The 15,510-nt window shown below is 40.3% G+C and overlaps 2 protein-coding genes across 5 annotated transcripts in view; one reads left to right on the forward strand and one right to left on the reverse strand.

Annotated features, from left to right (window-relative positions):
- ACSBG1 (acyl-CoA synthetase bubblegum family member 1) overlaps positions 1-9,026 on the reverse strand; it is a 36,521-nt gene extending 27,495 nt beyond the window's left edge. For 2 of the 3 annotated variants that reach the window (XM_062501087.1, XM_062501088.1), the window contains exon 1: positions 4,820-4,899. In XM_062501087.1, the coding sequence (XP_062357071.1) occupies positions 4,820-4,899 (80 nt within the window). Of the gene's footprint in view, positions 1-4,819; positions 4,900-8,868 lie in introns of those variants that run through there. The other variant, XM_062501089.1, reaches the window with a different exon arrangement.
- Positions 1-15,510, forward strand: part of DNAJA4 (DnaJ heat shock protein family (Hsp40) member A4) — a 70,487-nt gene that overhangs the window by 53,046 nt on the left and 1,931 nt on the right. The window contains exons 1-4 of one of the 2 annotated variants that reach the window (XM_062501091.1): positions 11,671-11,750; positions 11,838-11,978; positions 13,640-13,820; positions 14,727-14,831. In XM_062501091.1, coding sequence (XP_062357075.1) covers positions 11,847-11,978; positions 13,640-13,820; positions 14,727-14,831 — 418 coding nt within the window. In that variant the 5' untranslated portion in view covers positions 11,671-11,750; positions 11,838-11,846. Of the gene's footprint in view, positions 1-11,670; positions 11,751-11,837; positions 11,979-13,639; positions 13,821-14,726; positions 14,832-15,510 lie in introns of those variants that run through there. The other variant, XM_062501092.1, reaches the window with a different exon arrangement.

A 15,510-nucleotide genomic window follows, 5' to 3' on the forward strand; every position in this document is an offset into this window, starting at 1 on the left:
AAGGACATCTCCTTCTTTTGGTATTCCTATTCCTTATCCTATTGCTGTTGTTCAACTCCTGTAACTTTGTCAATGTTAAGTTTTTACCAGTTGGCCTTCCACAGGGATTATCAAAATTTTAAAAGATCAAGCTTTCTATAAAGTTGCAAAAATAAGCAGTTTAACAAATAATTACATACATAAATTGTTAATGTGTTATTCAGGACAATGTATTCCTTTAGACTTCAGAATATTTACTCATAACCCTCCACACACATATAGCAAGGAAATCACCTTCACAACTGCTCACCAAAAAAAAAAAAAAAAACAAACAAACAAAAAAAAAAAAACTCAAATAAACATTTTTTTGCCATGAAACTAGTGGGTAATTCAGACCACACATTCACCTATATTCTGAGCTTCCAGACCTGCGCTGTCAGATTCACAATGAAGATACCATCTCCTCCTCCCTTTCCTGGTATTCCTGTTGCAGAGGCTTCTCCATTACACAGCTTCTCCACTCCCACCCTGCTCCTGGGTAGTGCTGTACCATGTGCGAGATCACCATATAGCAAAATATTTTTATTAATGAATCATTTTTATTCTGGTTTAATGGATGAGACATATTCACTGCTGAAGACACTGCATTCATAACACACATTATTAGATAAACTGAGGTTGTGATGTGATGCCTAAGCTTAGGAAAACAGTATGTTCAAGGTGCATAGCTCTGGCTGCGGCAAGCCATGTTACTGCAGTTCAGGTGCACTTAACTTCCAAAGCTTTTATTATGAAACTTGCACCATTTTTCTGCTTTTGTCCTTTCAAAATAAATGATCCTGCAGACTGTTTGCACCAGAGAACACAGCCAGTAAGGAGGGATTGCTCAGTCACAGTGTCTGTGCAGTACATACAGTTTCTCTGTCCCTTACATGATTTTTGCCAAAAAGCAATTCTGCCCAGCCTCCCCTGGGAGTACTCTCACAGCCCTGCTCCCAGCCTCAGGAGCTCTCAGGAAGGCTCTCTGCTGTTCTGCTCTCACTGTGATGATCCCAGCAGTGCAGCTCCCTCCTCTGCCCTGCTGCTCTTCTGAGCAGATCACCTACAAGCTCATCCACCACCAGAGGCTGCATTCATGTGCAGCGGGCATGTGACTTCATACTTCTTACAACACAGTCCCCAGCTTTTAATTAAACTCCTTGCTCTGCTTGCCTTGCCCAAAGAAATATTTTGTACGACACAGGTGTTTATCTTAGGGAGCAATGTGTGCAGATCCCCATTTGCACAAGTATTTTTTTCTCAAACACTTCCTTGTTGAACTGGCTTTCCTAATTATTAAATATTAAGCCTATTTACTTCACACAAAAATAGGCTCAAGTGGAAAAGATGCATTTTCCCAAGATGGAACTTCTTCATAAATCATGTTTTTATGCTTCACCACTTGCTTCTTGTGAGGACAACTTAGTGAATTCCTTCTAAAAACTCTTACAGCTTGGTGGTTTGATTAACTAAGGAATCCATTATAAAGTGGATTATAAAACACCCTTCTTCCAATCAAGTGTCCACCTTTTGCTCTTTCAGCCTTCGTGACAAGTGTCCTAAATATTGATCTCTGTTCCAACACTGAGAAATTCCCCCCTCCAAGCTTTTGTTGCATGTTCTCCAGGCCAACCCAGCTATATACATGCCACCAGACTTAACTCTCCATTGGAGCAGCTTTGGGGAGTGCTTTGGGTCTACATCTGCACATTCTCAAAAACTTTTCATTGGGTGTTAGACATTTCCAACAGATCATTGGGGCATTTTAATTCAAGATGGAATAATTAAATATTCATCTGACAACTCTTCTGGCAGCAAAAAGCAATGGCTTAAATTACCTACGGGTAACCTCTGAAAACTGTAATGATGCTGGCATTCTGCCTATAGGCTTCAGAAACTAAATATCTTCATCTGGATCTCATGCATGAGAAATCCTGTCCCAAATCCCCATGTATCTTACAAGAGCCAAAACCATAATTTTAAAGCAGAACTCTGGGGACAGATTGTAGGAATGAGCACACACTAATAAATTTAGAATCACAGATCTGACCTAGAGTTCTAGACAAAGACAATAAAGCCACTCTGACTTAAATCAACATAGCACCACAACTTTGGTAGCTCAGCAGCTGAAGAGAAACCTGTGAGAGGCACAGAAATAGCCAAGCAAATACTGTATCTCCAGACTCTGAGGTGCTGTCAACTACCTAAGATGCTTAGAAGATGTTTTCCCATTTTTTACGACATAAGGGGAAAAAAAGCCACAGTAATGACAGGCCACATTAGTTCTTTAAACCCTCATTTTCTGTAACGTAATATTTTTCTTTAAATGAGTAGAGAGGTCCCCACGGCCCTTGACAGAACACTGCTGTCTATTATGACTGGTCATCTTATTTACTAATTACTCCTCTATTCAAATGAGGGCAATATTATAATACATTCCTTATTAGTTCTATTTATAAGTTCCCCTTTGCCCTTGAAAAACAGGTTAGATTTAGCTGTTAATTGGTTTCTATGCCCTCATGAGACTTAAAAACAGGGCTGTAGATCAGCCCAGATATGTTCCTACTCTTACAAAAAGGCTCAGCTGATTCAGTAGTCACTTTGATTTTCACAGTGTACAAGAAACCAGTCTTTGTCAAATTATGCACACAAATTCTTCTCTTACAAAGATATATTTAAAAGCTAAACAAATGCTTAATAAAGAACAAAGTACTAGTGAAAAAGTTAACAGCTGAGATCTATTTTACCATATAACACAGTTGGCACACACCAGCTAGTGAACACACCTCTTTACTTGCAGAAAACAGAACTGAAGCATTTTTTTCACTTGTTAAGAATAAATATCCTCAAAAATCAGGTCATTTATTTTGGTGAGCAGACCAGTTTTACGGCTAGCTGAGAACTTCATGGCTGAATGGGAAGAAATGAACAATGTAATGAGCCTTTTTTATTCTCCCCCAAAAAGGCTCTATTCAGCAGTTGGGAGTGTACTACAACCCTGCCCTGACCTTGGTACAGATTTTTTGGCTCTGTTCTCCTATGAGCAGCACAAACCCAGACCTGAAGCAGAAGTCTTCCAGCAGCTGTCTCAGTATGGCTATTTGCAGGGAATGCAGCAAAGTTAGGTCACACAGAACTCATTATTTCATCTCTGCCTCATTTTTTAGGTCACACTGATTCAATTTCAGCCTTTTAAAAGGTCTTTCTTTCCTATTTCCATTTGATATAATTTTATTTTCTTTGTCTAGTCCTTTCTACTTGGAATCCTACTTCCAGCATAGTAAAAAAGGGACAAAAGTTTGCTACCTAACTTCAAACCAGACTAGGTAAACAACAGCATTTAACATGGCAACGTGCACTGGCATCTTCAAACACAAACAAAACACTGAAGTTTTATGCCACAGACTTTTAATGCATCAAAAGTATTTCAAATTCTAGGGTCTGATATTCTTTCATTAGAAATCCAGAAAAAAACCCCAAATGCTACACATCTTTCAAATTCTCCTTTAACCTTTTTCTTTAATGGAAAACACAGGGGGTTTGGGGTTTTTTTGGTTTTTGTTTTTCAGTTTTTTTGTGGGGTTTTTTTTGTTTGTTTTGTTTTTTTGCCTAAGCATGTCACAAATAGAAGCATGCATGGACTAAAATAGAGGCATTATTAATAATTTAGCAAAATCCTAACTTTCATGAGTCAAGAGTGTACCTACACTGATCACAAGTCAAATAGTGGTTTATGATCTTTGGACAGATCAAACCAAAAAATGACAATTCTACTACTAACTACATTAGGATTTTAGGATCCCAGAAGCAACAATAATACACTCAAAAGTTTTCAAAGATTTCTTAAACTTCTTCCTGTTCTGAAGACTGTAAGAAGTCTTTGGATTGCTCCTCACAATTCTTATCCAGGATTACAAAGCCCAGAACAGAAGAAACCATTATGGTACAAATTATCCCAACCAATCCTTTACCTGAAAGGATCAAACAAATCTTCCAAGAGACATAATATGCAAGTTATTCCCTAAACAAATGTGAAGTCAGATTTAACTTAACAGAAGACTAAACATCATACAACAGCTCAGTCTCGGAAATGGATATTTGTACTTAGCAATACTGACAAACTTCTAACAGTCAGAAGCTGAAAATATTTCCCGTGAGATATCTTGTTATAATCTTAAGTACTTCCAAAAACTCCAGGGATGGGGAGATGTCTCTTTTAGGAGACACCATTCCAGGGATAGATCAACAGGTAGAAGAAACAAACTGTTCTTTTTGTGCTGCCTAGGGCAGAAAGGAGACAGGACCCAGCAGGACTATTTTACATGTAAAAGGTAACATAAACATTAAAATACACTCTTCTAAACTTCCCTTCCCCATTTCCACTCTAGAGATGGTTAAGTTCTGTTGCCTTTGACAGGAAGAAGATGGTCTATCACAAGGATCAATTATTACCTGAGGATTACTCCCCCAAATCCAGAAGAGAAGAGTTTAAATCACTTCTGTGCTATAAATTAACATTATCCAGGTGTATCCTATATGGCAATAAGATACAAACAATATAGTCCCTACTCAATGATGCCGGTAGGTTTAAAGTCAAAGCAGGATTTAGTACAGGAGAATAAACCTATTTATAACTTTCATTAACACTTTTCTCTCATTCTAGCCTCAAAAAATACACCTTCATTAGATAGTAGAGACAGCAAACATAATTCTTGTGGATCTGCACAGTAGTACATGAGAAACTTAAGTTGGGAAAAACTGATATATCAGTTTGTTAAAATAAATGCTAAAGCTACTTTACCCATTTTCACAGCTTCCTGAAACATTCCTTGCATTTTCATCCTGCAATTTTTTCCTGAGAGTCTCTCCACTGTTAGGCATGCTGACAAACCCTGCAAGCTGGTCACAAAGTATACCAAAGCACTGTGTGGATTAGGCATAAATGAGGTACTTGGGGAACCAAAGAAACCAACAGTAACTGGTTATTTGTTAGAAAAAAACAACACGTAATACAAGAGGAGGAGACTACTGCTACAAAAGCTATTTCTTTCTGATTTTAACATGCTTGAAATGTCACAGCGCCTGTGAGCTGCTTACTGTTAAACTTTCCTTTTAATTCACTTTTCTTTAATTATCCATGAGAGGAATTTTAATGAGTTTACAATGCTTTAAGATGCAAATCTTTTCTTTTGCCGAGATTTCCACAAATTCCTTCACATAAGTTGAAGCAATTCTAATTTTACCAAGTCTAGTTTCAAAAAGCACATTCAATGAAGCTCTTTTCTTAAAGAAAACACAGATTAATTACATTAGGAAATGCCTTCAAGTCAATTCTGCCTATGAAACGCAGTACTGCAAGAGCCAAGCACCTCCTCTAGCACAACTCCAGCAGCACTTCCTGCACCTCACCAGAGCAGTCCTATGGTAGAATGTGGAAGTTTCTACACATGACTGAATAAATTACTTCCCAGGATGTAAAGGAGTCCAGTTCAGCTATTTAGGCTACTTCTGCACTAGTAAACAAAACAAATTCTAGAGAATGGTTCAAGCCACCCACTGTGAGCACCTTCCCTGGCAGGGTTTTGGTCTGTATGAGCTGGCACTTCCCTGGTACAACACAGGGCACAGGCTGCCACTGGAGAGGATATTAATGGCTACCCTGTCTGGAGGAGGAAGAGACATGCAAGCCATGCTATGCCATGGCCTTCAGAGCCAGAGAACATAATCTAAAATGTTTTACTTAATGGTACAAAGACAGGCAGAGTAGGAGTATCTAAGATAGAAAATATTAACTTTATCCAAAGTGTGGATTTTTTTCCAGAGTGTCTTGCACCATATCCAGACATATAATCATAGACAATGCAATCTGAAATTAAGGAAAACTTTGAAGTGAGATTCTAAGGGATCTATTCTCAAGACCAGAAACTTGATTTGAAACTATCTGAGCACAAAATGGGGGATATTTCAATGGTAAAAGTGTGTCATCATATGCAGCAAAACTCCATATTTGTCAGGATTGATTTAGTTCCTCCATTTTGGGATAATTCTCCTAACGCTTTGTTCCAAGGACTCTCTGCAGAAAGCTACAAGGTATCTTCCTTGCAACCAATTTCCACTAACATAATAAAGAAAACTGCTGCAAGGAAACCCTTTTTCTTCTTCAGGTCATCTAGAATGTTTTAGATGCTATATGAAGGAATCCAATTAGAGAACTGCTGGAGTTGCATCTTGGGTGTTTAGTGGCTGGATAACAGGCTGGTTTCATGGAAGGAAATGACTGCTCACTCTTTAAGCCTTGTATTTTCAGTGAATAAACAGAAAACCTCAAATATATGTGTCTTCTGTATACACTGTGTTTATCAAGGGTTTTTTTTGTTTTGCCTTTCCTATAATTCTCCTTAAACTTGCTGATGGTTATCAAATTATTTTGACACAATCAAGCATTCTCCAGTGTTAAATCACTCCCCCAGTAACAAGGGCAGCTGAAGGGAAGCCAGGCTGTGAAGCAAGGGGAAATTATCAATGGGAACTGGGGGAGAAGAGTTGCTTTTGGACTCTCTATTGTGTGACTGTAACAGAAAACTCAAGTGATTGTGATAAGCTGTGTTTCCTGCAACTGCCAGCCCCAGTTTTGTCAGTTCTGATATATTTCCAGATTGTCGTCAAGTTTCAAGAAATAAATCCTAACAAACAAGGCCAGCAACTTTATATAGAGTGCAGCAGAAAAGACATTCATCTTGAAATGGTTTTTCCATGCTGCACCTTACAAGATGCTATGATCCATTTTTTTTATGCCTAGATCTCCCTGCATGCAAGTTGCACAAGACTGCACAAGACCAAGACAGAATTTTTGTGGTGGGATGGACAGCTTTTTGTAGCTATGGGTTAAGATTTCTGGGCTCAGTAAGCTGTAAAGGAACATAAAAGCCAAATAAAGCTCACATACTGTTCACATCCTCTGCTCTGAAATTAGGACTGGTATCTTTCAGAAATTTGTAACTGATACCTTGAAGACACTGCCACTACAAATTTGCACTGTCACTACAAATTAGCACTGCCACATGATCCCTAACAGAAATATCAGAGAAGCCAAACCAGAGCCATGTTGTTACTAAGATCAGTGCCCAACAGCACTGCAAGGCAGAGCAGCCTCAGTGTGGGTGGAGCATGTTTGGGACAGGATGTTTTAGGTTTAATTCACAGTAAGACTATGGAAATATGAAACTACCCAGGGCTGTGCACTCACCCATCTATTTACTTGTAAGGCAAGAGAGTGAATGTTTCACCCTAAAACTTGTATTTACTTAAAATGAACAGAGGGGTGGACTAATTCTGGGTGCTCCTTGCTACTCATCCCAGTTAGTTTAAGCAACTGTATGACAGTGCCCCCATTTTTTCCTCCTTTTCTTAGTCATTTAACTGGTAACAAATAGTGTAAAACAATACCTTTTGGTGCAAACGTTATTATACTGGTAGTCCTATTGTTACTCCCATCTTCCAGCACTGAATCCAAACCAAATAAAAAAAAAGCCTTACAACAACCACTGGCAAAACATCTAATAACCTTTATTTTTGCAGCTTCAAAGGCTTTGTTACATTTCTTTACATAAATGGCACCACTTCTAATCTTTTCTCATTATTTCAAATCATCTGTCATCTTTTCAACTTGCTACTAATTGCAACCCTCTGCCTGCAATGTCCTCTTAACTATACTGTGATTATATACAACTCTCTCTTTTTCCCCACTATCTCAAAACGTTTAAAATTTGACTTGATGGCTAAAACATTTTAACTAAAGTAAAAAAAAAATAATCTCCACAGAGCTACTAAATGAGGGTAGATTTCAGGGTTTATGCAAAATTCTAAATCCAAACATGTCTCCAAATATTACTGTGACAAAGCCTCCATTAATTCTTACTAAACAAGTGAGTCTCAACACATACCATAAGGATCAGCCAATTTATGCTACCCTGGGCCAAGGAGATGATACTGAGGTCAGATTCCATAAGGAAAAGCTCCAGGCAAGCAACAACTTCTTAAACTCACGTATGCTTTTAGTACTAATTCATTTCTAATGAAGGAATTCAGATTAGAGAGAGCCAAGACTGCTAGTCACTCACTACACACTACCCAAAATAGCTCAAAAGAAATGCCATAATTTACATTTTTCTTGCAAATACAGATCTTTTACTTTCCATCTGTAGCAAAAAGACTTTCCTAAGAGTTTGTTTCTGCACAAACATCCTTTTCATACATTAATTATTGGCCCAGGACCATAAAAGGTTCATTAACCTTTGGTCACTTTACTGTTTAACATGTATTTTTAATAAGACTAAAAATCATAGCTTAAAATATTATTTAAAGAATATTTTCCAGAGAAGTTTGTAGAAACTGTGGTAACTTTTGAGATCTGGATGCTTGAAAATCCAGCTCAGCACAAAGGAAAGTCTGCTGTGATTCTAATTTCACCCTACAGAGGAAATACTGAAGCTCTTTACGCAAATTTAGTGTGACTGAAAAGAGACACTGTCCCTCAGACTCCTGACTTCTTTTCCCAGTGTTTGTAATAAAAGTAATTTTTGGCTCTTCTTTTACAAAAATCAAGGGTGCTTCAAGAAGCTGCAGCTGCAGTTCAGCAGATTGTTCTCTTACCTGTGTCTCCAGGATGATGCTTTCAAGAAGAATGAAAAATAGTAATATAGCCAGATAAAACAAATGCAATCAAGCTGATTCTAGCAGTGGCTTATATAATGGGATTAAAAGATAAATGCATAATTTTTGTAGCATATAAAGATGCTGCAGAGTCCCAAGGTCGGGGGAAAGCAGTTCTAACTCTTGTTTTGTGCTAACCTGTTTCAGAAGCAGAGTCCTCTGGTGGTTAAATCAAAGAGGCTCCCCATTCTCAGTCCAGTCCTGCCTCCTTGCAGAGAACAGAAATTCTCTGCTGGTTTTCCTGCTGTCGCTCACACACAAATTGGATACTGTGCAAGTAAAAAGTGACAAGGTGATGCATGTTACCTGTGGCAGGAGGGAAGAAAGGGAATGAACAGTAAAAGAAATTAGAAGTTCATCTGAAAAATGGGCAAGCAACTGCTGAGTAGCAACAACCACAGACTTAAGGAGACAAGGTGTGCAGCACAAACCAGAGCTGGGCATGTACACCTTTGATCACCAGGCTGGATGAGTATAGGAACCAGCACTGCAATTGCTGAGAAACTTGTCTGCATGTGTAGAGGCTGCATCACATTTATTACTGATCATGACAAAAGCAGCTGCTGAGGGTTCTAACTATGTTCCATAAATACAGCACTGATAAATAGGAAATGCCTTACTTCAGACAGCTGTAGGACTGCATGCCCCTCAGGTATCAGAATGACTGCATCACTCACACCAGAGTGATGCAGGAGATGCACATGGTGATGCAAAGAATATCCATGGAGGGGTATCTCTCCCAATTTTATCATTTCAAACACCAACTATTACTACTTTTCGCACTAATTCTTTGAATAAATAACAGTTTGATTGTACCACCTGGAACCAAAGATGGAGGAAACAAACGCTGCATATTAAAGTAAATATAACCTGATAGGTGTCCCTAATAAAATGAAAGTAAATGAAGTAGGAGGCTCAATCCTCCTACGCCAAGATCCAAACCAACCAAGTTTTTGGCTGTTACTACAAGTAACAAATGTTAACAGTAAGAAACCATCCACCAGTGTAAGCTCTTATTGTATTTACCAGTATCTAAAGACACCTACATGAGGATTTCTACTCACAGAAATTATACACTGTTTTTATGATATACTAAAAATGGATCTCTAAAATTCATTATGTGCTGTGAAAGCTTCTCATCTACTAAAGCATTCAGCTACTACAAAGCTATAAACAGATTTATTGTTTCTTCTTAAATGGAAATATGTTCAGAACTACAGATTTCAGCTAATTTATCTTTAAGACCATTATGAGAATAAACTTATTTTTGCCTTAAAAAGGAGATATTTAATTATTGGCCTAGAAATTTACAGAGTAACTTAGCATAAATACTTTAATAAAATAACTTCTGTATTTACTTGCCAATATAATTTCACAATTGCAAAACACAGATTTACACATTCAGCTGCTCATAATTATGCTTAGAGAAAATAATAGTTACCAACATAGATTTCTTTTCTGTGGTTTTGAACAGTTCCTTTCACTGATATTTTCTCTTGATTTCCTGTAATTAGCCCCTGCTCCTTCAGTAAATTTGCATGCAGATTGTAATAATTCAACCTTCTAATAGTAATTACCTGAAATACTGTAGGAGGCTCATTAAAATAGCACCAGAGCTCTAAATTATGACAAATTTTCATTCGGATTCCACACTGCTGTTTTTCCTCCCTCTTTTTCTTTTTTTTTGCCATTTCCCACTGTGAGAGAACATGACAGGGCCCTGTTCTTCAGAGTCATCCTGACTCTTTACCTGGGCTGCACTTGGCAGGGCAGGGAGTTGGAACCTTTGGGTTATCATAATCACAGGAGATGCTCCACTTCCATAAAACTATTCCCAGGAATAAGGAACTGCTTCCTGGAATAAAAAAGCAGCTTGTAAGCATTTCTATTCAAGTTCAAGCAAAATCTGTTACCAGTTCATGTAGCTTTTCTGTATTTTTCACTTGATTTTTCAGCATTAAGTTGCCATCTTCTATGAAAATATGCTTTCACTCAGGTCCGCCCAAGTACCAGTTATCACCTTTCCCCTGAGCATTAAATTAATTGAGGACCTTCAATAACCTGGAGAAAGGTGAAAACTAGCCCAGATTCCAAGTCTGCTCTAGGCAGGCCAGCTTGAGGAAAGGGTAACTAACAAACAGGTACAGAGCAGGGGTACAGCATTAGCCCAATTAATTCAAAAGGCCCAGAATACGGAGGAAAGGCATCAGGAAAGCTATCTACTAATTAATCAGAGCAAGATCTAACACATAGCGTGGGGCAGGTTGTAGAAGGGTACTCATCAGGCTCTCCTAGGGGCGAGCTAATGGATTTCACTCTTATATAGAGCAGGGAGGGAAACCGGAGCCAAGGGAGGCGGCGGCCATGAGGGGCCCCTCAGGTGGGACCTTCGGGAAGGATCCTCAGGAGGGACCCTCACCTCTGCCGGGCCCACAGCATTCCAGATTTGTCCAAAGCTGACACAGGTGGAAGCTTTCTAAATTTCACTCAACATACTGTTTCTACAGTAGAAAGATACAAAACACGGGGTGGCTTTTAAGGTATTTTTAACTCCAGAGAATAGTCACATCTTAATGCTAATGCAAAGCGCGTCCACGTAATAAATTTATTATTTTGGAACTTTTAGTGAGAAACAGTATTGCACATAAATCGAAAAGCATTACAAAATGTAAGAATAGACGTGCGTTACCACATCAGCACAGACAATAATTTACAGCTCTCCGGTACTCCATTGCCCGAGCACAGGTTTGTGCGGGCCGCACTCAAGCAATCCACCCGCTCGCACCACCCTGGGTCAATCACTGAGCGCGAACCCCGGCGCCCGAGGCCCCGCCCCGGCGCGCGCGCCGCCGGTGACGTCACGCGCGCGTTCTAGACCGTTCCAGCCCCGTGACGTCACGCGCGGCGTCATTCCAGAAGATTCGGCCGGGTCCCGTATAAAGGCCGCGGAAGAGGCGGGGCTGCCGGGGTTGGGCAGTGTTAGCAGCGGCGGCGTTGTGTGTAGCGGAGCGGCTGCGGCGGTGAGCGCGGCCCGCAGGGCCTCGGCGGGGCGGCGGGCGGGGGTGAGCTAGGGTGAGCCCAGGGTAACGCGGCGTGTTCTCCCACAGGCACCCACCATGGTGAAGGAGACGGAGTACTACGACATCCTGCAGGTGAAGCCCAATGCCTCCTCCGAGGAGATCAAGCGTGCCTACCGCAAGCTGGCGCTGAAGTACCACCCCGACAAGAACCCCAGCGAGGGCGAGCGGGTACGCGGGGCCGGGGGGAAGGGGCTGGGGCTGGGCCAAGGCCTATGGGCCGCCCGCCGTGAGGCGGCCGCGCTCCCGGCGGCGCGTGCGGCCCCTGCGTGGTGCTCTGTGCCGAGCCGGGTCACCGCGGCATGGGCGGCCCTGCAGGGAGAGCCCAAGGCTGGGGTATCGCGGGTCCCCAAAGGACAGGCCATTGTTAAATCCAGCGTGCCCTCAATCGTAGTTCGAGTTCTGCAGCGTAGTGCCAGAACGTGAAGGCTCCCCTACCTCCAGGTCTCGGTTCAGAGCTGTGAGACTAGTAGTAGGCCTGACGGCCTAGCTGTGTCAAAGGCGATGCGGCATTTCTTTTTTGGATGTGGCGCGTACCAATTTACCCGTAGTTAGGGTGGACGATCATCCTTGGAGGAGCTGGTTAAAACTGGCAAATCTGGAAGGATTTCTGGTGTACCAGTTGCAACTGTGCTGCCAGACGTTGTAAAGGCTGGTAGTGGATCCAGCTGCCAGCGCTGCTGTGCTGGATGGATTTGTGTTCCTGAACAGGATGGGTTTTCTTCAGAGAAAAATGCTAATGCAGACGTCCAAGATAACTATCCCCAGGGAATCACCGGGCTGCGCATGGGTGGACTGCTTAACTCAGTTACTATCAGCACAGACCCGCTCAGCTGCCTCTGTTAGCTTGGATGATAAACAAGCACTACAACTGGAGAGCTATGGAAGACACAGATTTTAGATTGTTTATCTAAAAGCTGGTCTGCTAATATTCTAATATGGGAGTAGAAGGTCCGTACTTAAGTCTCTAGAATACTAATTTAAAGAATTCAAACAGTAGCCTAGTCAAAGGTAACCTTTTCTGCTTTTATTTTGGGCCTTTGTTTTTTTTGTTTTTTGTTTTTGTTTTTTTTTTTTTTTTTTTTTTTTGTTTGGTTTTTTTTTTGGTTTTTTTTTTGGTTTTTTTTTTTTTTTTTTTGTTTTTTTGTTTGTTTTTTTTTTTTTTTTGCTTATACCACTTTACATGGCAAATGAAGTTTAAAATGGAAGTGGTCATTCCAGTGAAAATAAATTATGTTTAAAAGTTCAGTTGGTAATCTCAGTAATAGGAAATTCTTCATAGCTATTTAAGAAAATTCCCTAACTGTTTTGTTAAAGTGTGTGTTTTGATTTGTATCTAAGTCCTTGTGTTTGTGATGTGTAAGCAACAGCAGTGTCTGGTGACATAAATCTCTGTTGTAGCTGGATGTACCAGCTCAGCATGCGTGGAGGATCCCTGTGTAGCTCTAGGCTGACTAGCACTGCTGTGGCCACGAGCAGCTGGGCACCCACAGGACCTCAGGGATAGTCCATATTCCTTTCTAAATGGATATGTTAAGAGGTTGTCATGGTTGTTGTGACTACCACAATCAACAAAATGTAGTTGGCATATACTTATAAGGTGGATGAGGCTGAATTAAGCCCACTTAAAACATGGGAGGAGGGGGGAGAGGGAGGAAAGGGGTGGTTTTCCTGGACAGAAGTGTGATATTAGTCTGTTACCCAGGGAGTTTCCTCTTGGAAACGTGCTCCAAGAGGGTGCTGTAGTGGCTCCATCTGTAGATGGAGCTGTATATGAGAGGGCTACTTTTCCTCTTGGTCATAGTTGTTCAGAGCTTCTTTTTTCTTTTTAGTTTAAACTTATATCCCAGGCATATGAAGTTCTGTCGGACCCAAAGAAAAGGGACCTCTATGACCAGGGTGGGGAGCAGGCTATTAAAGAAGGAGGCCTGAGTGGCGGCAGCTTCTCTTCACCCATGGACATCTTTGACATGTTCTTTGGTGGTGGAGGCCGAATGAATAGAGAGAGAAGAGGTACACAGTTCTACACAAGTTCTAGAAACTCTAACCATGCACTTGAGCATAAAACACCTGTGCTATGGTACTGCTGTTCTGATGAGTGCACATAGTGTGGATATTATTGTTGCAACAATAGAACAAGTAAACTATGACTTCTCTAGTTACTCTAGCATTAAGATTCTAATAAAGTAGATAACATGGCTTAGCCATAGCCATCTTTCTGCTAAATTCTATTTATTTTTTTTGTTGAAGGGGGAATGGGTAGTCTGTAGGGGAGGGGGAAACATTAGTATGTCAGCAGTTGACTTAGATCTGTTTACATTTTTTCCAAATCTGTGCCTCACTTGCTCATACGCTTTTGGGCAACTTGCTTCAAAGGACACCATCAACTTAAATTTCAGTAATTTCAAATCTCATGAAAATATTCGGGAGAAATTACATGAAACTGAATACAGTGTGCTGCCAAAAGCATGGTATGATTTTTGTCTTTTTCATGACCAATACCGTTAAAGGAGCAAGTAGTAACTTGCTGTAAAATCATTGAGATTGTGCTATGAAGTGGCATGGAAATTCATAGGCAGGCATAATAGCAACTTCTGAATTGGCAGATCTGAAGCTGGTAGTGTCCTTGCATCTTGCTGTTTCAGTTAAGCTTATAACATTAGGAGTAGAAGCAGGGATAGGGTGGCTTTAATGATGCTTTGCTTCATTACAGTTGAACTTTTATGTTTGGACATAAATGGGTGGAGCTTAGTGGAAGCTGCACATGCAGGTTTGATGGAAGTGCACATGCTTTTGAGGGGGTTGAGTTGTGTTCAAAGTTTGGAATGAACTCTGCATTTCTTCAGTGAGACTGTGCATGAACGTTTGTCTTTACAAGAGCTGAACAAGTATTAATATTTCCCTTCTGTTTTTCTAAAGGCAAAAACGTGGTGCACCAGTTAGGTGTATCTCTTGAAGACCTATATAATGGTATTACAAGGAAACTGGCACTGCAAAAGAATGTTATTTGTGCAAAGTGTGAAGGTAAAAAAAAAAAAAAAAACAAGCAGTGGTTTCAAACCCCTCTTCAAATTTTTTTTCTTTGTGTGTGTTTGTGTGGATTGTCTGGGGCTGAGAAAAAAAGTCTGGATTCCTTACCTTTCTTTCTCTTTTTTCTTTGTCTGATCCCTGAAAGTCTGCCAGGGTATTTAATTTTACTTACACTTAACCAAGAATAAGTCTCTCAATCACAGTGTTACTAAGTGATTGTTCTAATCACAAACTAAAACTCCCTGTGAATTGCAGTTAGGGGTACCTAAATTAAAATTAACTACACCCAGAACCTGGATGTAAATGTCTATTCTGTAAAACTTCTTTAATGGCTGTGGGTGGAAGTCTATCTTGTGTTATGCTACTAATTTTACTACTAATTTTACAGTTATTAAGTACTCCCTAATGACTGGTCCTCTTTGAGGTAAATTTTAATAAGGTCTTGTATGTTAGTACTCTGATAAATGTTTAATAACCAGATTCTTCTCCAAGTAGTAATGGAATGTTTATGTCTTGAATTTGGTACGCTGACAGTTCCTTGGACACGAGGATTTGCTGGGGGGTGGGGCAGAGGCTAATATAATAAGCTGTATAAACAATTTGTTTGTCTACTAGTGGGGTGTGTTTTGTGATGGCAACTCAATTCTGTTACTGAACTACTCTTAAGTTACCT

Source organism: Cinclus cinclus, chromosome 13, assembly GCF_963662255.1.
Source record: "Cinclus cinclus chromosome 13, bCinCin1.1, whole genome shotgun sequence".
Classification (NCBI taxonomy): domain Eukaryota; kingdom Metazoa; phylum Chordata; class Aves; order Passeriformes; family Cinclidae; genus Cinclus; species Cinclus cinclus.